The 24,413-nt window shown below is 41.2% G+C and overlaps 1 protein-coding gene across 2 annotated transcripts; it reads right to left on the reverse strand.

The window, feature by feature from the left end:
• Positions 1–657: 657 nt before the first annotated feature.
• Positions 658–23,195, reverse strand: LOC116042508 (filamin-A-interacting protein 1-like). Of its 2 annotated transcripts, none has more exons than XM_031288692.2 (6): positions 22,930–23,195; positions 11,800–12,099; positions 11,124–11,297; positions 10,722–10,900; positions 2,117–4,916; positions 658–922 (listed from the first exon to the last, which is right to left on the reverse strand). In XM_031288692.2, exons 2-6 carry the CDS (start codon positions 12,085–12,087, stop codon positions 719–721), a joined length of 3,645 nt encoding a protein of 1,214 aa, XP_031144552.1. In that variant the 5' UTR covers positions 12,088–12,099; positions 22,930–23,195; the 3' UTR covers positions 658–718. The 2 variants fall into 2 exon arrangements, with proteins under 2 accessions (XP_031144552.1, XP_035850735.1); XM_035994842.1 differs by having other exon boundaries at positions 11,800–12,094; positions 22,930–23,177.
• Between the last annotated feature and the right edge of the window lie 1,218 nt (positions 23,196–24,413).

Below are 24,413 nucleotides of genomic sequence, written 5' to 3' on the forward strand. Positions count from 1 at the left end.
AATAACAAAGTGAAAGAAACTGGGGCTCACATTTAACAGTTCCCATTGTCCATGACTGCATTGTCCAATGTAAAGGACCTGTAGGCTCTTCGAAGAGTAATGAATATTTAATGTTGTAAAAGCGTGACTTACTATAAGTACACACATGAAACAGTCACATGCAATATATCTGGCCTGTTTGCAATGTTGATCACGATTCATTCTCTGTCTTTACTGCATATTTGTTTTTCTTATTTGCCTTCATAAATAAGCATGTCACACTACCCTTTGCAATCGCATTTATTTAAAATACATTTCAGTAAAAATCCTTTACAGACAAAAATAAACATAATTTACATGAAAACAAGTATTTTGACCTATAATGTGTCCTTATAAAATATTATCAACAAACTCCTTATATGTGAGACATCCACTCAAAGCAAGAATCAGGTAGCAACAGTGCCTGGTATAATATTTAACCCAAATGTCTATGACAATACACACTGTAAATACAGAGAATATATTTCAATTTAAATGGCAGAAATGAATATGAAACAGACAAGTACAAAATACTTTACAAAAATTAGAAATGGCTTGTTTAATTACAAAACAAATGCCTCTGTGCCTTGTAATGTCTAGCTGAGTTGTATAAGGACATCAGAGGTTTTTTTTCTGTTGTTTAAATCTCTCTGAAGCACCATAGATATGTTTAAGTATTTTGTTGGTACTATTATGTCAATCAGGCTTTTCCTCCATTTTGTAAAGTATGGCTATTCACAGTGGATTTTTTAACTTCTATCCTCATCTGACTCTCAGCTCGTGACTCCAGCTTCACTCCACCCGAGATCCCCAGGGATCCCAGCACAGCCTTCCCCGTCTTCAGGCTCTTAGACATTGGGATGCGGGTCAGTCCTGTGCGAGGAGGCTGGGCATCGTGCCCAGTCTGTAGACAATAAGAAGAGAGAGTACAGTTTCTCAGGCAGGAACATAAAAACAGAGGACCACTTGAGGGGAACGTAAAGAGTAAATAATGGAAAAGAGGTAAAACCCATTACAGAAAAAAAGGAATTCTGAATTTCTAAACAGTGTAACTGATCATATGTGCTATATGAACTGCAGAACTATATGAACTGCAGAACTGCAGAACTGCAGTTCATATAGCTCAGTTTTTCATTCACACATGTGTGAATGAAACATGTAAATATTTATTCATTCTTTCACTTCAATCCCAGTGGGTGAGCACTTGTCCAGGCAATATTTCAGTGTGTTGTTAACTGGTGCAAGGCTGTTTTGTGTCAGTCAGAGGGCACTGAGCCCCGTATGGCTGTTTGTGAATGTAAACACTGTGTAACAACTATAAATTACTGCATGACTGTAGCAAAGTGGCAAAATGCCACATCATTAGTTCTGCTGTTCTTAGGCCTGCCCATAGGACCATTTCTGTCACGCTATCTAATCCACAAAGAGCATATTATAAGGTCCACTGAAACATCAACAGGGTTACATCATTTTCTATTTTTAGAGATGAAGCTGTTAGTGAACAGATTTTCCCTGTGAAACCTCAAATGTATAATATAGATTATGAAACCAAGACTCGATGAACCTTAAAGAGATAATTTGACATTTTGGGAAAAAAGCTTATTCACTTTCTGCCTGAGAGTTACACAAGAAAACCAATACCTCTAATGTCTGTGTAAGCCTATAACCAGCAGACGCTTAGCTTAGCACAATGACTGGAAACAGTTTGAAACAGCTAGCTTGGCTCTGTCGAAAAGTAACAAAATCCTTTCATCACCTCTAAAGCTAGATATAACATCTTGTCTGTTTGATTGATTCGTAGTCAATGTATCCTGGTAAATGCCCCGCATTGTAAAAACAGCAAAAGCAAACCTTTTGTAAGGATCCAAAATACAAGATGTTCAGAGGTGCCTCAGAGTCACTAGAATGGAAGTGAATGGAATTTCCATCTGTGCTACCTTTTTTACTGGTTTCTTTGTTAGCAAGTACTTCCAATGAACTGTTAGTAGTAATATTTATGAAAATTGCTATATCAAGAGTAAATTGCTGTTGGGCAGGTATCTCAAAGAAACACGTTATTCCATAATTTGGATGAACAGAACCTTTAAGCAAAACTTACCATGCTTTGTCTGGAAGTGGTGGATGTAACAGGGGAAATTGTGATCGTGCTCATCACTTTGCTCTGTGTGGTCCTGGCAGCGGTGGTGGTGATTTGGCGGGGGGAGCGTAAAACTGTCCCAGTTGATAAGGTCATTTCCTTGCTCTCTGTTGCAGCAGCAACCGGCCTGACTACCATCTTTGAGGTCATGCTGTTGCCTAGATGAATATGGATCTTGTTATCATCAGTGGTGGTGATGATGCTAGTGTTGTTGTGACCCTTCCTTATAGGCATTGGGACCATCTGCTTCTCAGGGGTAACCTTATACACAGCTCGGCCCATGGTCATCTCCTGGGGTTCAGGGGAGGCAGATGCTTCAGGCACTATAGCAGTGCTCACTGTCATAATAGAGACAGGGGACAAGGGCCTTCCTGAGGCAGAGGAGGGGGCTCGGCTGCTTTCTGGAGACTTGGCTCTGGATATTGTTGTGATGGTGACTGGAGACTTGGCTCTTTCAGGGCCATGAGGTCCAGTGGTTGACTTTCTTTTGTGGGTTGGAGCAGAGTAGGTGGGAATGATTGTGATTCTGGATTTAGGTTGAGATGGATTGGGGCTGAGGGGAGCTGAGCTAGAGAAAGCATCCTCAGCAGTGGGGCTGCTGATCTCAAGAGTGGCCGTGTTATTTTGGTGGTCTGGTGTTACGCGGATGTGTAAAGGCTGCCCTTGTTTTTGGGACATGGTCAGTTCAGAAGGCAAATGATCTCCATTGATGTGCATATGCTTCCCCAAGTTGGACTCCTGAAGTGTGTTGTCCTTTTTCCTCATCCAGGGAATCCAGGATTTCTTCACGCCCAGGTCGCTGCTAGATGAAGGGCAACGCTCAACACCACTTTTATCTGTTGGCTTTTTCAGGCACTTCTGTCTGAGGTTGTTCATAATGTGATTCTCTTCTTGAACAGACTTCCTGATAAACACGGCTGGGGTATCCTCCTCTGCTGGCCCAGTGGATGATGCCTCTGTCTGTACTCCAGTGGATGTCACAGCAACATCCACCATCCTCCTCCCATTCAAACTGGGCCTCAGTGCTCGACTATGACGTTTTGCTATCTCCAATTCTTTGGTGAGATGGAAAACTTCAGTGCCCATGTTCTTGGCTCTCTCTTCCTCTTCCAAGAACCTCTGCTGCAGAACAGAGTAATCCACTTGGAGCTGAGAAAGTTGGTCTTCCTTGTGCATCAGTTCATGGATCTTCTCCTTGAGGGCTACGATGTCCGCCTGCAGTTCCCTGGTTTTGGCCTCCTCTCTTTTGCATTGCTGTCGGAGGTCTACTTCCTGGCTTTCCTCCTCCCCTTTCTCGATTGCTTTGTTCCGTGCTATCTGGCCCCTCATTTCCTCCACCTGTTGGGAAAGAATGTTGGCTTTGTCTTGTTCGGTCATGAACCTTTTCTCCAACATGTCGTACTGATCCTCTGTCTTGATCAAATCTCCCTCAACTACTTCAAGTTGTTTGAGACGATTTTTCAGGCGTTCAATTTCAAATGTCAGCTCCTTAACTTTGTTGTCTTCTCTTTTGAGGGGGTCAGACATTCTGCTTAGTTCACATTTCACTGAATTCTTTACTGATAGCTTTTCTGCTTGTTCGAACCCATCTAACCTCTTTTTCATCTGACTGACCTTAGAACTAAGATCCTTAGTTTTATCGATTTCATAGGCTAGCTTTGTGCTAAGCTCCCCTTTTTCTATGGATAGAGTCTCTACTTTGGTTTCCATCTCTGATTTCAACTTCAATAGCTTTTTGCTTTCCTCTATCAATTTCTCAGTCACCTCCATAACTTTTCCCTGCTCAACTGTGACCATCTTACTCAAATCGTCCTTTTTCTTCTCGTCTGACTTCATTCTTTCCATTAGGGTCTTTCGTTCTTCCATCAAAGCAACAGTCAATGACTTCAGCTTACTCAAGTCGTCCTTGAGGCTCAGCTCACACTTTTCTAACTTGAGTTCAGAAGACTCTACCTCTTTCATACGGATCCTGAGAGCTACTACTTCATCTGAGAGCTCTTTGGTGAGGTCCTTCTCTGTCTCTAGAGCAGTGTGTAACTGTGCACACTCAGCCTTGCTTATGCTGAAGGCACCCTCAAGTTTCTCTAACTCTATCATTCTTTTCTGGAGCGTCTCCACTTCCAGCCTAAGGTCTTTGCTCCTACTATCCTCCTCTTGTAGCCTCTTTCTGAGCTCCTTACACTGATTTTCAGTCTTGGTAATCTCCTCATCCTTTCCCTCCATCTCCAGCACCCGCTTCCGTAAATTCTCCAACTCAGTAATCAAGTTGAAGTTGCCAGACTCCCCTTTGCTGATCTTCTCCCTCAGCTCCTGTAGCTCCTCCTCAGATTTCCTCAGAGCCCTGTTGCTCTCCTCTAGCTCCTCCACTTTATGCGTAAGCCCTAAAAGATTGGCATTTAGTTGACGATTGTGGATCTCCTGACTGGCCAGCTTGGCACTCATCTCCTCGTGTTGTTGGGTAAGCTTGGCGGATTTGTCTTTAAGTTCAGCCTCCAGGCTCAGCACCCTGTGGCCATCCTCCTGAGCACGTTCCCTGGCTTCACTCAGTGCCTGCTCCCACTGCTGGTGCTGCTGGCTGAGTTCCTGGGCCCGCTGGCTCTGTTGATCCATTTGCTCCAGGTGTTGCTGTCGCTCATTGACTAACATCAGGGCAAAGGACTTCAGCTTAACCAGCTCCTCTCGCACCTTGGCCAGACGTTTAGAGTGCTCGCTCTCCTTTCTCACCTGGTAGGACTTCTCGTTCTCAAGCAACCTCTTCAGTCTGAAATGTAAAGGGGAAAACAAAGGAAAGGTATTAGTTTGGTGTTTTATTGAAGCGAGTAACTGTGTATCTGTGTTTGCCATCATGGCATGGAAATTACTTATATTCCGGGAAGCAATTTTATCCCAATTAATGTTTTAATGATAGGGAGTGATAATCCCGATTCTTTACGTACATTGACTAGACAAGACTGGTTTCAGTGTCAGTGTGTTTATTTTGAAATTATAATCTCAAAACACATACCCCCAAGATACATGGTTTTCTTTGAACATAATTATTTAATTATCACTCACAGAAATCCAGTAACTGACTATTTTACCACACAAAATATCTATCGGAGACAACAAACAGAATTTGATGGAACAACTGATTATTATACACAGTATATTGTGCAATAAAAGAAAGATCATACATGCTATACAGAACAAGCAATAAGATCATGAGGGAAAACTAGCAAAGATTAACATTACAACTCCCAAATACTCCTGCTATTTCCATCGCTGTTATTGGGATATAATCTGCTAGTGAAAGTTTAACTAACAACCCCTCACCAAGTGGTCTTCTTTTCTCTCAGCTTCTTTCTATGCTGCTCATGCCCATTCTCATCTCCGGCTCCAACAAAATACATGCAAAGCAGATTGAATGCAAAGCTGCATCATCTCCTTTTACACTCCCATGGACATACAATATTCAGCCTGAACATTTTTGCATTGCAAAATAAACCAAATTAATGTAGGCACCAACACAACAAGGAACATTGTGCATCTATATCTTAAACAACCTCTAAATGTTCAATAGCCACTATTGTGGATGTAGTCACAACACCTCAGAAACTTTACAACAAACCCCATTTAAAACTTACCCACTATGGATGCTCGACAATCAGCACATAAATCATTTTTGCCATTATACAAAATCCACTGAGAACACATAAGATGTAGCAGGGGCCTCCTTTTCCATCGATCCTGCACCGTCACATTCCAGGCATCTTATTAGGACAATACTAGGTGAATACGGTAAATACTGTGGAGCACCACGGGACCTTTAGTGAGTGATGTCACCTCATCCATATAAGGCAGTGATGTGTATATGAGAGTGTTTGTGCTGCTCTGCTTTAGACACTGTGAAAGGGGGTGGGACCCTTTCCACAGGAGGAGTGTTTTGCAAAACTCCCCACTAATTTTCATACTTCAGAAAACATGGCATGTTTAAGGAACATCAACTATACACTTTTTTTCAGAAAGTTTACAAAGGTATTACAAGTAATGAAAAAATATTACTATTATTATCAGTGCAAGTTTGGTGCAAAATAAATTATATTTCCAAACTGCACAGGATATTGCCTCTGTGGACTGGAAGCTATAGTCTACCTATTTATGTAAGAACAGCTCGGACCATTGAAACGTTCAAGTCCTTGCTTAAGACCCATTACTATGCATTGGCTTTCAATTCAAGTTGAGCTTTGATATCTTGACCTTTTTCTACTGTTGGTTATTTTATATTGTATATTGTGTATTGTTTGTGTATATTATCTCTTTGATTTTTTGAGCTTGTTAAGCACTTTGGTCAACTATGGTTGTTTTTAAACGTGCTATATAAAATAAAAATTGAACTGAACTGAACTGAACTAGTCTCACTGGTACAGGAGACAGGAGAGAACGTCTGCTGTAGTTCAACTCTAGGGGAAACTGGACTTGAACTGGGTTCCTTGCAAAGTCTACATGTGATGAGGAAAGCAGATATGGCTAAGTTGGATGTCTCCCTTGAGGTGAAGAAGATCTGGGAGGATATGTAACCATGACAGTAGGTTTATGAAGGGCTATGCCCTGACTTTTCCATGGAGTCGTATATACAGGTAATGTTATAACAAACCAGTTTTCACAACCGCACATCTCTGCAAATGAATGAAGTTTGAAACTTTAAATGTTAATTGTCAGTTTGCAAGTGACAGTAAACATCTACATTGATTCAGATTACCAGAAGCCTTCATTGCCAAGTGGGATCAGTTGGTCTGGCTACTGTACAAAGGAGTCATCCAGATCTCAGAGTGCAGCTCTTAAAACTCATGCTTTAACAGTCAGATGTCACTGATACCCTAGAAATTGGCACTCTAAAATTACTTTCATGCAAAGGTCGAAGTCATGATGTCAGTGGCATTTGACTCCAGTGGTCAGTGGCTCTGTTTCTAAGGAAGAAATAACTATGGACAAATTGGTTGTGTACAGTATATCCAGTCCTTCAAATGCATTGTAGGTTTAAGAAAGTTGTTTAAATGATGGTTTCAGCTTCTTAGGCAACGGAAATGTGCGTGTAAGTAAAAAACACATTTCTTAAGCAAATACACAGGTTCAATCCATAAGCCAACATCCACGAGAGAACATTTTTTTCATCATGGAACAACACCTCATCCCATGTTTAATGGGGAATTCGCACAGAGGCAATGCAGCCCCTCTATGTTTGGAGGCCAAGACTGAAGCAGACATGAACTGCCAAAATTATGTCAAAACACTGTGTTGTACAGTAATGACCTCTCTAGACACATGAAAAGCATTAAGCAAGAGAGTCTGTGATAGCATACAGTACATAAGACTGATGTGGTGTTAAAAGAGAGAAATCAGAAGCAAAGTGGACATTGAACTATTTAAAGACGACCACAATAAGTCTACACATACTGTGTGTACACGATATGCTGACAGATGGTGGAATAATGTGAAGCTTTTCTCTTAAGGCTTTAAAATGACAATCATTTTAGTTTTCAATTTCAGGTCTGCATTTACCTTTTTGTGTGCGTGACTTTACATGTGAGCAGTTTTTTTTCCGTTAATCATTGCACATACCTCCATGCCACTTAAATATTTTCACTTCTTGACATATAAATTGCTGTTGTCTAAGAGGGTGTTAATGGCTGATGGCTACCAGCAGAAACTGCTTCTCCTGTGCCCATCCTCTACATTCCTGCCGATGTTTGGCACAAGACCTTTGACTTTTCTCTCTTCACTCTCACCCAGATGGTGGAAGGAGCTCATATTGATAAAGACGAGGTGATGACATGCTTCCATCTCACCTGAGAGAGTGAATGTCAAAACAGATACCAGACATGGCAGATATGTTTGTAGAAAGTAATGCTTTTGTGTGTTTTTGAATCTGTTTTTACACAGTATGTGCTTGTCTGTGTTTTGGCATCAGCTCATCCATGAATCCGAAGTCAGTTCTGTGTCCTTCTATGCCAACAGATGAAGAATCTGGGCTCTGCAGGTGCTGACAGATCAAGACATAGCAGAGCTCATCCTCTTCACTTTCTCTGTGAGGTGACAGAGGGCGACCTGTGCAAGAGCCAAGGAACCTGCTGGAAACAACCTGGCATAAGAAGGAGGTCACCGCATGCAAACCAGGGATCAAGTGAAAGTTAAGTGGTAGTTCACTTCAAACTAAAGCCATAAAATGCTTCTCTTTATTAGCCATGCTAGCAGCTTGGCTCTAAGGGTGGCAATGCCAGTCGGTCGATCGGTCCACCACTTTGATTCAGAGTGAATGCGGCTGGATTGCCATGACATTTTCTAAAGACGTTCATGGTCGCCAGAACCATTCTACCTGCGTAGCATCAGCACATTAGCATTGTCATTGTAAGCATGTTAGCAGAGCAGCTATCATGGCTGTAGACTATTCTATTCACTATATTAAAGGTCCACCTGTACTGTCATATCTACTTTTGTTAAAGTGGTAAAATGCACAAATTTGCCTGCACATCAAAGTGAAAACCAAAACCTTGACTTTCATCTCCTGGTTTTATCTGTGCTCAATGTCTGTGCTCATTCGTGCAAATATTTAGCTTCAGGTTAGATATGTTTTGGAGTCAAGTTCAGTCAAATGTCAGTCAACAGACAGGCCATAGTATGTAATCAGCCTTACAAAACCCAAATTGTGTAAGTTGCACACATATTATAAATTCCTTAACCAATTTGGTTTAAATAATTTGGTAAAATACCCAGCTTCACGCTAGATAACTTAATTTAGGCATGTTGATTTACATCTCAGAACAAATTCTTCATTGAAATGTTTTAAATCATGACTACCCTTTTCCCCTGTCTCATGAAATCAGCCAAAGGTTGCTGCTCATTTCCCAGCCCTCTCTTTGGCGTGTGGTGGCAGCTCAGCTGTCATGACTGTGATTTAACCTCCATGGTCCATTTCCTGTGTCCTGCAGTAAAAGCTCAAGGAAGAGAGGTAGTCAGTGCTTTCGCCGTTTGAAGTTTTGACAGTTCATGAAATACAGCATAGAAGTGGTCTCTAGTCTGCGTTACATGCAGTACATTACAGATGCTCTCTCTTGTACTCTGTCTCTCTCACACATCATGCCTGTTGGCAAACTACTAATAACATGCATAGCAAACCACATATTAACTTACAGTAATGAATGCATCCCCATCTCTCAGGGTTATTGTGTGAGAATGGACTGGGATATGTTATGGGAATTGCAACAAAATACATTCCCCAACGCGCAACAGCCAATCAAACTCTTTCATCTGTAAATACTTTAATTAGTAGGGCCTCCTCCCTTACAGTACACATTCACTGTCATCTACACATTCACAAACACACTTGTTTGATCTCTGTGAGGCCCTCCACACACACAAGTGATGTAACCATTCCCTCTCTGATGTTGGAGAGTGTGTACATCTCTCTCTCTCTTTCTCTCTCTCACCAACCTCTCGCCCCTTGTCTCCTCTTGACCAACAAACCAGGTCGCGACCTCGGCGATGACTTCATTTCACGGATGATGTCATGGGAGATTCGCTCCTGTTGAAGCCCTTTATTCCTTCACTTGTTCTTCCTCCTGTTCCTCCACCCAGTGGCCTCGTCTCCTCCCCGCTCTACCCCTGACCTCCTTCTTTCCCACAGCAAAGAGCCTGACCTCTTCCTCACTTCCCTTCCCCCCTCTCTTCCACAAACTTTGTCCCGCTCCCTGTAAAACGAAGGTATGTGAGGTTATCACTTTAGCAACCAGCTCCCCCCTCTCCTCCCATTATCCCTCTCGCGTTATTCACTTGACTGATGAGGCCATCTTTCACACATTCTCCGATGTCGATGCATTCCTTCGCCGCTTTTTCTCCCTGGATTCTCTCACCTCCTCCACTTTATATGTTCCACACTGGTTTTATAAGCCATGTTGGCTCTTATGTTCTCTCTCTCTCACCACTCTTATCCTCCCCCACTGCTTTCACCTGTTTCTCTTTCACCATAACTCCATCCACTTCTTTCACCAGTCTATTTAGCCAGGGAATTACATTCATATGCAATATTATTTGTTACTGACATCAAATATTGCCTCATAGTACCACTTATACTGTTAATAAAATCAATGTTATCATCTTCCCACTCCATATCATTACAGTTCATGATGAAAATGTATGTCAGTATTAAAAAATAAACTGCTATTTCTGTGTATGTTAATGTATATTGAACTGTGTTACACAAATGCTCCTGACATAAATATGTATTTTATTGTGTACACATGCCTATATTTTGGTTAAGAGTTAAAGCTCTCTTTTCTTGCTTCAGATTTTCATCTCTCTCACGGGGAGAGACATTTGTTTGTGTTCTTCCAACTTTGAAAATAATATATTTTAAATAATGTGCTGATAGAAAGCAGCATAAAAGTAATTTGGAAGCTGTTACTTTACATATTTACTTTTCAGTAATCAGACATGACTTTATATATCCAGAGAAATGTAGTTGATTAGTAAGTTTGTCTTGATGTGTTAATGGTATGGCAATTCCATGGCCCCTCATTACTCTCCTGCTCACCTTTCTCTCTCCTGCTCCAGAAGGTTGGTGAAGTCATCGCTCTTGTTCATGTAGTCTGCGTGTTTGCGTTTCTCTGTGTCCAGCTCGTGGACAGTGCGTCGGTGGCACTTTTCAGCTAGCAGCAACTGACCCAGCATCCTCCGATACGTCTCCTTGTGCTTCTCCTGCAGACGCTCCAGCTGAACAAAGAGCAAAGCACACAATCAAAGACACACAGGGAAACACACAAACACAGGCAAGGACCAAGGAGGACACATACAAACTTAATTTTATTTGTATTGTAACATGCCAATAATCTACTGCAAGGTGTTTAGGAATGTCACATTGAACTGCTGACCACTGACATTTTTATACAGCTGATTTTCGACATGCAACTGCTGTAACTGACAGTTGCTAACTGACCTCAACCATAGGCTTCTGGTAGACACTGTGGTCGTTTGGCTCACTACCAGTGATGAAGCCGTCCCTCTGCAGGGCCGTGAGAGCCGAACCAGGGGCCGTAGATCCATAACGTGATTCAAGGTCCTCTGGGACAGCCTGTTTGGACTTTAGCATGCAGATAACATCTTCTCTGGCCTGAAATCACATAAAAATATAAAGATATACAAATGAGACAACATATTATAACTTGAGGAGGAAGAGTGTGTGCTCACTCCATTTGGACATTTGTTTAAAGAGACACAAATGTTTTTGTGCCAGACATGCAAATGTGAGAAATTATGCATTAAAAATGGCCTCAAACGTGTTGTGAATGTAGCATTATGCCCAAAGGTCTCTGAATATAGTACATCCCATTCTAGGGTGTTTAAACCCATGTAGCATTTGTTTCATGGATTCCAGATTTCTCCAAAATGGTCACTTTTGCCAATTTTCGCTGGCATGTTTAACTACCATTTTCATCCACAAGATAGAGCTATTGTGCATAAAATTGCAGTCAATCTCAATCCAATGAAGGCATGTGCACTTTCCATTCAAACTGACCTCGTGTTCATCCACAGTGCCTTCAAAGGTATGTTTTCTTTACCTCATTATTGCACGTATACCTATTACAGCAGGTCAAAGAGATCACCCAACCCACCTGAACCTCTCCTTCCATTATCCCCAGCAGTTTCAGCAGATCCTCTTTGGACAGATCCATGACGTTTCCTCTTTGTTCGCCAGCCTCAGGGGAGTCAAATAGTATCTTCTTTTTTTCAGAGATCACCTCAACCTCCAAATTATCCTTACCCTCCTTCTGCTGAACTTTGGCCTTTAGGCTCTTCACGGGCAGACCCACTTCCTGTTCTTGGCTGATGTCATGGTCACCCTGTGGAACCCCACGCACCCCATTGGCCGGGCTCTCCACCCCGCTGCTTTTGGTCCTCATCTTCTACCTGCACTAAGAACAGAAGAAATGATTTCATTTTTTTTAGACCAAATAGTACAATTCCTGTGTTATATTATAATAATATTTATTAATATTAATATTTTTTTTAATTATAATAATATAATAATAATATTTCTTGTTATGTTATCTGGAATAAATATCCACAATTAACCCGCACTGTGTGTGTGTGTGTGTGTGTGTGTGTGTGTGTGTGTGTGTGTGTGTGTGTGTGTGTGTGTGTGCGCGCGTGTGTGTGTTGTATGTCAGTGTGTGCATTCCCGTTCTCTCACAAGGCTTGTGTATCTCATGCTGAGTGTTGATGGTCTGGAAGCACATTTGTGGCACTCCTGGGTGCCTTAACCTTCTCTGCTGACATTACAAGTCTGAGTCGAACATTTTATCCAGATCCTGAAAATAAATCTGTTGATGACAGACTCTAAATTTAATTTTACAACATTTATCATTATGAAAACACAAGGTGGCCTGTAGCATGCTTGATTACTTAAACATACAGTGAGCTAGGAGAATAACATTACGCAGTTGTTTGCTTGTACTGTGCACTATTTCAGTGGTTTTGCAAACTTGTTTGTCGTACCCCTACAGCCTTGTCAGGAGCGAAAGTTGTTATCCAAATGTGTTCCTTTGAAATTAATTTTAAGTTGATGCTAACTATTGCAACTGTTTATGTCTTACTTTTAGTTAACTATTTTATCAATTTACCATTACGTTTAGCTAACTATTTCAACTGTTTATCCATTATTTTTAGCTAGCTATTTTAACAGCTTGTTCAGTATTTTTAGCTAATTCAACTATTGTGTTAATCCATTACTTTTAGCAAACTTTTAGCTAGCTTATGATAGCTGTCAGCTACTGGTTATTGTGACAATTAATATACTGAAGATCACACCCATTGTGTAATCATATTCATGTTTTTTTTATTTTCCTCCTTTACACAAATGTGTGGATACATTTTTAAAAGATATTCTCTTTTTTTCAAATTAGCTCAACAAGTGTTTGGAATCACTGCAAGAAATGGTCAAAGATGCACTTTAGGTCATTAAAGTGATGGTTCGGAGTAATTGACCCTTCGCTAAGCCCCGCCCTCCTTAGTTACTGTTGCTACGCCTGACAAGCTTTGTGTCTGGCACGTCTATTACAGTATGTATGCACATTCCCAAGGAGATAATTAGTAATTTTTGGCGAACAGGTGAAATATCTGAGCGAGCAAGACAAAAGGGACTGCAGTATGCATTCGACGGATATATCCACGACATAATATGCAACTGATTAGAGAATAATTTCATCAAAATTGAAGCTAAAGCCTATAGGTCATGCAATAATGTGAGCCGCCTCATACGCTGACCATTCAAATGGGAAACACACAAATTGAGGAACAGCTATGTTCATGCACAGCAGGGTAAGTGACATTTGAAAATAATCCAATAATTATAAATCAAACAGCTTATCCATAAATCTTGTGGAATAAACGCAAGACATTAGCTTGAACACTTTGCAATGATAGCATTCTCCTGCTTATATTTTTAGTGATTAACAAAATGCTGAAATATATTTTAAAGTATGTCAGTGAGCCTCCGTCTTGCCTTTAATTATCTTAAGGACGGGTTAATAACAGATATGTACCCACTCGATCGCTCTCTGGGACATGTTTTCATGCTAATTTAATGTGTTTGGAGCTTGAAACAAGCTAGCGCGGACCACTGATTAGCTTACAACGCTAGTATTCGGGGCACAGGGAAAGTAAAAACAAATCGCTATTTCAACCACTAAAAAGGCTCAAAATATCACCACACTTCTACGGTAGCATAATGATGTTCCCTAAATAAGAACCGAAGCATTGAGAACATTGTAAGTGTACAGACAGTGTATTAAAAAGATAGTTTAGAAAGACAGTAGCTCCCAAGACAGCTAGCTAGCTAGCTAACATTAGCGTGTTCTTGCCTTGGAGCAAACGTATGTGTTTTTGTTAATACTATCGACATTTAGCTAGTTGTGAATGGGGCCTCCCACACTGTTTGATCCACTCCCGGCCTTTCTCCCCTTGGGTTTTAGGTTTCGGGAAGGGAAAAAAATCCCACCACCCCGTCCAAACTCTTAGGACAACGCTTCGGCGTACGGTGTTTCCCTTGCTCGAAAGCTTGACAGACCTCCTGCACCTAGTTACGGTTGCTAAGACACGATTGGCCTGTGGCGGTTTTCGGGCGTGGCTTAGCGAAGGGTCAATTTCACCCTAGGCTGCTTTGCACCTTGACCTCGAGCCAAACAACCCCCCATAAGCTTTTTTCCCTTGTTATAACTTTGGTCGAGTTAGCGTTATCAGCTGGTTAGCTTAGTGCAGGCGCTAATGGATCCACGTTTGTATCTCGTAAATTACCCCACTAATAATGCCCGGAATGATACCAAACTTCTACAGTAGTGCAAATAGTTTCTGTACTTATAAAACGAGGCATTAGAAAGTTTGTAACTACACCAGAAGTATATTTAAATAACACTTGCCTGATACTCCTCTCGGCCGAGGCAAGTGTTTTTACGAGATACAAACGTGGATCAATTAGCGCCTGCACTAAGCTAACGAGCTGATAACGCTAACTTGACCAACGTTATAACAAGGGGAAAAAGCTTATGGGGGGTTGTTTGGCTCGAGGTCAAGGTGCAAAGCAGCCTAGGGTGAAATTACTCCGAACCATCACTTTAAGATAGAGGTGAGTTTGCCTTGTGAATGTGTTTAAGTGTTTGTGTGTATGCATGCATCTGTTTGTTTAAGCTCTCTCGCAACAGCCTTGAGACATTGAGCAAGTGCACTCTTATGATTGATTTCAGATATGACATCAACAGCGCTTTTTAATTACAAACAGAAAACACCCCCGGCCCCCAAAATCCCCAACGTAGAACTCTAGTGATGTCATAGCACCCTGACCTCTGAATCATGCATTGAGACATCCCGAGCAAGCTCGCCGAAATGTCATTCTTTCTTAAGCACAGGATTGGATGCATACAATAGCATACAAAACACATCGACTGTGCATGCACACTGTATATGGTACAATACATGTACACACACACACGCTCGATGGTGTTTTAAGCCCCCAACATCTCCTTCCAGGCAGCACTGCGACCGTTGACTTTAAGGCACCTAACCCTAACCTTAACCCTAACCATAACCATTGCCTAATCCTAGTGCCTTCCAGGCAGCGCTGCCTGGAATTAGACATTGGGGGCTTAAAACACCAATAAACCACACACACACACACACACACACACACACACACACACACACACACACACACACCAGCACAGATAAAACATCAATGAGCATTTTAATCAGTCTAACTAGATTAAAACAAGGTGATAAAAGTGAATGTGCTCTTGTAGAAGAGGAATTACACTATTATATATGCAATTTCGCAAGCTTTGAAAGCGAGTCTATCAACGGTTTCGGTTCACATCAAGAAAAATGTAATAGTGGTCAGCGAAGTTAAGACTGCAGAGAATTCTAATGATGCTTAAAACCAATCTCTTCTGTTTCCAGGAAAAAGACCCAAGCACATAAGAGAGAAGCATGCAAGATAACAGTGAATGCATCTCTCAGTTCAAACCAACACATTAAGAACATTCCTTATCTTAGTTCTAGGAGTTCAGTGAGTGCACATTGGCTTCAATCAGAGCTGTTTCTTAACTGGAGATTAATTGCAGTGCCTTCATTCCTGTCCATAACTATAAGCTTCAGCTGTGGGCTCACTATCATTGAGTCAAATGTCATAGCACAGCAGCGTACATGAGCGCTCACAGGGTTCGTCTCAACATTCAAGCAGTGCCAGAGAGATATGGCCAAAGAAAAGTCCAGTGGTGCAGGGCACAAACACTAGCACCAGCAGGGCATAAGAGTGATGAAACATAGAAACATGTGCAGTACTGTAAATTAGTCGGGCAGAGTTCCTATGTGCCGGCAACAAAATGGTTGACACTGAGTTAGGCACTCGAAGGTCTATATTTCTGGGCTGATGCCATGTCAATCCAACGAAGCTACTGTAACAGCTCGTCTCATTTTGTGGTGTCACTCCAGTTCAACAGAGCAAGCAGGAGAGTGTGAGTATGTGCGTAGTTATAGCTGAGAGAGCTAAATGAGTGTAAGAAGGTATTAATAAATAGCAATTCAATAAATATAAAGGAACTCACCATCTAAATCTATTAAACAATATCAGTGTATTTAAGGTCAGTAAAGTAAAGAGGATTCCCAAACAAATGTTATTGACATGCAAAAAATATTTGCTAAGTATTTTCTCTCCTTCCAACTACCCACATCAACACACAAATATAGTTTTTGATTTATTGCAGAGGGAACACATTTCTCTTAATGTTGGGCTTCATGGTGGTTATTGAACTATATTAACCTCCAAGACATGTAGGAGCTTAATTTAATCTGCCTTCATCTTTTTTCTACATTATTGAGCAAACATTAGCATTCATTTGGAGTCCTGTTTATGTCCAGCCGAGCCAAATACTCCACTAAATGCATTGGCTGCTAACTTTTCCTGTGTGATGTTGCTGGTACTTGGTACTTTGCTTAGCTCACAGTTGGTTTTTAGAGCTTTTTTTGCTGAAAACAGCTGCCTGCTGAATCTGGAAACAACACTGGTGAGAGTGGAGATGGTAAATCAAGCCAGTAAAGTTGCAGGCTCTAAAACCAAAACAATGAGCTGAAAGTCGCTAAAACGCTCCATAAAACTGAGTGAAGCTGCAGAGCTGGGTGATAATTCTCTGTGGTTTGTCACTATGAGCAACACCTTTCATATTGCACATTGTCATTTTATCCATTGATTATGGCAGCCTTAAATTTCATTAAAAGGACTCAATGATACAAGTCTAACTTTCCAAAGTTAAACCTGCGCTTCATACAACACATTTCCTTGACAGCTGTAGTAAATACTAATAATGACAACTATTTCACAGGCCCTATTGATGACAAGACTTTGTTTGACTACAAAGTCTGTTTGTCATCAAAGCCTTTTCATGACATGTCTTCTGTCTTATGTATTTGCTGTTTGATCCACCTTGACCGGCCACTGCAGTCTTGATTGTAGAGAATTCTCCAGCGCAGCAAATGGGGAATCCAAAGGCACGTGGCCTGCATTCCAGTCTGATATGCAACATTCTCAGTTGTCTTTATGAAAATAAAGGAGAGCTGGCAGACAATATGCCTTTACTCTAAAGTCTGCGCCAACCCGCCTCAATGACCCCACACATTTATGGTATCTACGTTTGTAAACCATCGGCACAATGTTACTGATTGCCCGGGATCCAATTCCATAGTGCCATCTAATTTGAAAGAGTAGTCTAATACCCAGCAAGGCCACAGTCAAGGCCTGAGCCTAAATTTAAAACGATCTCAAATCTATCTCATGGTTTGGGCAAGTCCAGCTGTCACATATATGAGTATTTATAGGCACAAACAGAACAAAGTGAAAAAAGGGGCTATAAAATGTTGTCAGTGGTCAGCAAGTTAGTGAATATCACTGATGTTCAATATATGACTTTTATCTTTGGTCGGAAATTCCATTTACTTCAAGCTTTTCATACAAAAGAATACAGTGATCTTCAATAGCTGCTTGTGATGGGCATTTATCACTAACTTTTGACATTTCAAGTGATTAATTGATTAATCAAAAAAGATACACTGATAAATATTTGTTACTTGTACTCAAGTGGCTTTTGTGATACTTAAGTGGTACAAAAGATAGGGAGATGCTAATTATTTGAATTTAAACCCTGCGTTTGTTTATGTGCAGATATTCCAGTAACAAAGCTGTAAAATACTTGCAAGAACATTAGCAAGATTAGCAGAAATGCAAACTGTTCGCATGATGGGGTTTGGTAGCCCGTTTCCAAGCCCTACAACAGCTTTATGTTATTTCTCTCTTTACACACTTTATCTCCTGAAATTTCAGGCTATAATACTGTCAAACATTATGCTCGTCTGTGATATTCACATAAAGAGTAAAAGTGAGGAAGGTGAGAAGGTGGGTCTTAAAACAACACCAAGCACTTTTCCTCTTCTGTCTCCCTACAGGTTGGAAGCGGAATTGTGACCATTATGTGTCACTCGAACTACAGATCCGCTACTCGATCTGGCAAACTTGCATAGTGCGGTTATAGCCGATAGAGGGCCGTAAAGCGAATGCAGAAGTGCCGTTCACCCTGTTACGAGTTGATGAACCACTGAAACAATTTTGGAAACATTATTTTAAGGTACAAAATAATCTTTGGTGTTGCTTTAAAAGTCTGACAGTAGCCAAATTACTTTGTCAGAGATGAGGGATTAGGGCAGCAGCTGCTGCAAATAATGCAACATGACGAAAAATGACTTCAGAGAGTTTGATACATTCACACCCCAAACCCAATGTGACTAAATAAGGAGAGGGAAATGTTATTTGCATGCAAGCAATTGGCATCTTGTTCTGTCAGAGGACACTGATGAAATGCAGTACGCTCGAGAAGCTCTTCTGTCCTGACAAGAAAAACACACCAGCCCGCCAAGATATCAGAATTTCAATCAAAACTGTAGCTGTGGATGAGATTCAAATCTTCGAGTCAATCCATCTGATATTGAAAGTGTTGTGAGCACGTATTTCCCATGCAAGGGTACAAAGCTGCAGTCTGTTCCGGTATTTTGACAGCGCGTTCCAGCCTAGACAGCCAGTGACCTCTGGGGTCAGATTTTACATAACACCCATGTTCGTGGTAAATGAAGACGCTTTAGGCAGAGAAGGATGACAAGCTTTTTCTGCTCAGATAGCAACATCGCATCAGACATGTACACATTCCCTTAAGATTCTACAAACTTTTCAGGAGAATTTTTCTATTAACACTAAATTGAACTGTCAAAGAGAGTTCATGGACAAAACTCAAAACATTTACAGCTCATTTTAGTGTAATGATGGCATCTATTAATACCTCATAGCGACAATAACTCTAACGTTGGTACGCCATACTGGAGCAAAATGTCAGCATAGGTGGTGGGTTTCGTCTTGTAGTATTCTCCTGATGTCACATTAACCTGATCCTCTCACTGGAGCCTAGCTTCAGCAGTTAAGGTTTCACTAATGAGCGAACTGAGAAGAATGTAGGTACATCTCCTCATATCATTTTTTACAGTAATGGCTTACTTGCTCAGCACAGTTTAGTTCCTGAATCAGTCACTTATAAAATATGACATGTATGATAGTTGTGCTGGTGGCAGTTTGTTAAATATTAACTTTGATTTACTTTTATGAACTCATATGATAGCAATCTAAAGTTAAAACATACTCTAATTTGTGTCATGCATTATGCGCACTGATGTGTGTGGGAGACTTTGATGCATATTGTATGCAGTCACACAACATGCCAACCCCACTGTTCTGAAGCGACATACTGTCACCAAGCACACAGTATATCCATACTGTGCAGCTGCTGGAATACATGACTCACCTCCATCTGTCATAATTAGTTTAATATACATGATTGGAAAAATGAACACATACATTATTTTTATGAGTTAATTTCCATAGCAACAGCATTTATTAAGTCTATTGAGAGTGTCTGGAAACAGAAACCGACTTATCAAGCACCAGATTCTTCTAGACCAATGGCATGAGTGGATATCAGCTTTACGGCATGGAGATCAAGGATCAGATCAAGTTCTGGCTGTTCTATGAATAGAAACAGCAAGACAACATATGCATGAAGCAGTCTCAGATATGGTACAATGTCATGGGGTCTGCCATATGTCTGAGGTCTCGTCTAAGTGCCTATTAGATCAGAATTTCACGGATTGACTTTTTGTCTTGGTTAGTGGTCCCAGAATGAATTGGTAGAAACCTTCCAGTTTTTAGGGTCCTTTTACAGAAGAAAGACATATTGTTGATTGAACAATTCAAGGACCCTGGAACTGGCGTGCCTAAATGAGATGCAGTCATTATCAATTTATTTAAATAATAACCCCCTTTTCCTGCTTTGTGAAAAAGCAAAAGCAGGAAAAACACAGCTCTACCTTACACTTGACAACTTAACAACTTAAAACTTCACTGCATGGTTCAGTCTCACTGCTCATATTAACCAATTTCTAGCATCAGGCAGCTGTTTTTAGCCATGCTTGTGGAATGGCTTCATTGATGGCAATGTTGGTCTGTCAGTCGATTGATACACCACTTTAATCCGGACTATCACAACAAGTATTGTATACTTCTTCTGCACCCTAGAGGCCAGGACATTCACATATCACACTCTGGAGTGCTAACCACAACATTCCAAATCTTCACCACCACTACCCATTTAAGTTTTGTAAGTGAGCATTTGTATTGTTTGTGTTGGTATTGTGACTCTGCTCTTTTGTCTTTTGTTGACCTTTTTCATAGAGAAAAAAAACAGTTATCATAAAAACAATGGAATGCATTGTTACAGGTGAGACAAAAGTAGAGATTAAAATGACATTGGGTTGAAGAACTCTGTCTCACTAACAGATTTGTGAAATTACAGTGTGGTATTTGGTCTTCAGCACTCAGGGTCAATCAACCACAGAGACTAGTCATCCTTATCTCAGTGTTTTCAGGAAATATACATTGCCCCCCTCCCCCTGCATCAGTGACATCACTCGGCAGATGAAATCTTTAGGTGGCTGTCATCATCACACACCAGTTTACTGTAAGAGACATAATGATGTCACTTCCCCTCAAAAAACGAAGACGAAAAGCATGTGATGGGTAAGAAGGGTGGGAATATCTTTCCATTCTGTGGAATTTCAAATGTCTCTTACATCAGTGCAATGTATGCTTTCTGTAAAATAAAAATATGAAACTGAAACATTCGTAATGTATGTGAACTTCATGATTGACCTTACTAGTTCTAATATTGCTACATGTCAATAACCAATTAACAACCAATCTACTGTTAATAGCAAGTATACTTTGTCGTCTTACATATCAAATGATCTTGAGAAGATCTTGGGTTGCTGTGGCATTTAAGGACTTATTTTTAAACCAAGGGAACATGAGTTATATGTACCACTGTTCTGTGAAATATCCAAATGTGTCTAAACTGCATTTTTGGAATTCAAGACACCCTTATATGACTGGAGCAGTGCATGTGTCGGTGACAGCAGCTGTTGTTGAGGCCCACCAGACGTAATGGGGAAGACACAGACTACTGGCAGCAATGTTATATATTATATTGTGTTTATGTTCATGCACATAGACATTATGTGCACATAAAAAGGGCCTTCCTTCTCACAATCTCATCCACAAGCTAACACTACACCTCACAAGTTAAATACAGTATTAACAACCTGTCACTAGAGTTCACTCAAGTGACATAGAGCTATAGCAATGCCATGAGGTAAGCCAGTGACACATTTAGTGCATCTCAAATCAATGCTGTTTTGGCAAACACCCAAGCTTGGCCGACTTGGTTTCAGTTCAAACAGGCACCATATTATTCATTTACAGTAAGACTGATTCATTTACAAGCTGGGAACGATAACTTCCCAGTCAACATTCACAAATCTGTCTCCCGAGGGGCGATTGGCTGATTGAGCTCCACAGACTTTGCAGGGCATGTGCCGAGCTAGAGAGGATGAGCTTAGATAAAGCTGGAACAAGCGCAAAAATGTTAATGAGTAATATCTGGCCACTAGTTCTCTTTGTCTGGTGTCAGTGGTGATATCACTGAGTGCACAGAGGCCACATCAGCTGGAAAGGGTGGGAGGCAGCAGGGGGAGAGAGGAAGGGTGAGGTTGCACAGAGGCCCTGGACCCTGACAGCAGCGTTAGCCACACCTGCATTAGATTCCCTCACTGAAAGTGAGATACATTTGATATTTTCTTTTTTAGTTTACTGAGGCAAGGTGACGTGCGCCTTGACAAATGGACTAGCAAGGGCCATGTGTCTCCTCCGAAAGGGCGATGACTTCATGCAGTTGAAATGAAATTCATTTTGGCGTCATTACAATCCATAAATATTCAGGATGAACAATGTCATCCTGTTGCAGCTCGTGAAGGGCTTCTTTGCAATGTTAAGCAGCGGTGCAGGTGTTTGTACTTTGGTGTATGTCCAGTAGGTGCAATAGTGAGGTGTTGGGGTTGGCAACTGTGGGAGAAGTTGAGGTAAAAGGTTGCACATGTGTATTTCTATATGAGTGCAGTGTATCATTTACATACATGAAACAGACAAATAAGATGAATTGCTTCTCTTTCTCCTACATTCTTAATATCTCAATATCATCCCCTGTTGTCTGGTGAAGTTGTGGGCTTCTCTTCCTACATGCTAAGCACAAAAGCCTTGACACTAAATGGTCCTATTCATACAGCAATATAAGATGTAATTCATTGAGAAATGTTTGATTCATGACTCTCTCTCTTTTCTGTATGCGTTGTCACAATGCCAAATCTGTATTGCCATTAACAGCTACAAGAGTAGTGCCTTGTCTTTTCATGGGCGAGTAATTAATGCAACATGTTGAAATCCATATTATTTGAAAGTATAAAAAATGAGCTGAATTAAGTAGGTGCTACATGGAAGAGTTGTTTCATTCATACAGTGCAGAACAGTTCTAACCACAGCTCAAGTGAAGCGAAATGGATTTCTATCAATCGGTATTCTTTATTAGCTTCATAAATTGATGACATCTAAGCAGCAACACCTGTAGACGTTTCCTGTATTTCAGTCTGAAAGCAGAACAGCTGATAAGCTCTACTTTGCCTGAAGCACATGGCTGTCTTTGACTGTTTCCCACAAAAGGGTAGGTAGATTAAGAATGCCTTAATTAGGAGAAACCCAGAAGAAGCTGACTTACCTGCTGTTGTGTTGTCTCCAGGTTTGAGCAATCAGTAGTCACACCAAAGGTAATCCTAGAGGAAAGGCACTAAAGCAGTGACGTATCCACTAATTATCCTCTGGCCTGTGTGGCCCGCTTGTAGTGTCCACTTTTGCTGGCTACTGAGTTGTGCCAAGAGCCATCACAAGCTCTGCTCTCTCTCTCTCTCTCTCTCTCTCTCTCTCTCTCTCTCTCTCCTTTCAGTTCTTTAGGTCAGAGAGGGAATGGTAGAGAGCACTGTAACTTCCCTCTCCCTCTCTCTCTCACCCTCCCTCCCTCTTTCACTCCCACAGCCTATCCAGATCTGCGTTGCATAGCGGTCTAAAACACACCTCTTAATTTCTTTCCCTCCTATCCTTTCGAGAAGTCAGTTGAAGACTGTGTGAGAATAAAAGGCAGAAGGGGGTGAGGGAGTTAGGCAGGCACTATTCTACTCCCTCTCAGTGGTTGAAGAGGTCATTGCCCAGTGAAAGGAAAGGCAGAGGTGCGGTGATGTCCTTTGTCACAGGGCCAGATCTTTTCACTCAGCGACATCCTTCATTGTCTCGCTCTACTCTTTTTGAGTCACCAAGGCTAAAAGTATAGTTCTATATTTAACTTGCACTGTTAGCAGCTGAGACTAGCTGAATGCTAGATGTTTTGGCTGGCCAGTTAGAGAGTTAACTCTTCCCGCTGACCCTTGGTGACAGCTGAACTATGCCATTTTCTCATGCTGGGAAAGTCCGGTGACAGCAGCCACCCAAGCCCTAACAGTGGTCCAAGAAACCACCAATTGCTGACTTAGAAGGGCTGAGTGATGCCAAATTCTCCAGGACTTTGGCAGCTAGACTGTCTTTTTGGCCCTGCTTGCAGAAAACAAGGCCAGCAAGCTAAATCTGAGGTACAGTAATTGTCCTCTACATCAGTGGGAATAGTTAACTTTGCTGCCAGGCTGGTGTTGGGTTAGACATGTGCACAGAAGCAGTAGAAAGTAAACACACCTAAGTTTGGTTCAGCTACTTTTATATTTCTGGAATAGCGTTGACCCACCTTTCAAGGTCAACAGTTACAGTTTCCTGAGTGGAGATGATCTTAATGCAAGCAGTGAAGTCAAAAAACTTGGTCACCATGAGATATAGAGTATCTAACTAAAATGGAAGGAGTCTCTGTCTGTCTCTGTCTTTCTCTGTCTATATGTCTGTCTGTCTGTCTGTCTGTCTGTCTGTATGTAGTAGTGCATTATGTACACACTGTGTAGTGTATTGAGAGAGGACCCCTTACCGTTACACTGCCGAAACGGCATGCTGGGTACAGCTCGCTCTCCATCGCTCAATACATTTAATTCAAGAACAGATTAAGACTGGAGAAACCAGAGATGTTACATTGTAGCAAACTAAAACATTTTGAGAAATAGCCTGGTACCAAATAGCTAGCTCTTAGCAAATGACGCGTATACTCAGCATTGGTAGGGAACGTAACTATGT

The sequence above is a fragment of the Sander lucioperca genome, chromosome 18 (genome assembly GCF_008315115.2).
Source record: "Sander lucioperca isolate FBNREF2018 chromosome 18, SLUC_FBN_1.2, whole genome shotgun sequence".
Classification (NCBI taxonomy): Eukaryota; Metazoa; Chordata; class Actinopteri; order Perciformes; family Percidae; genus Sander; species Sander lucioperca.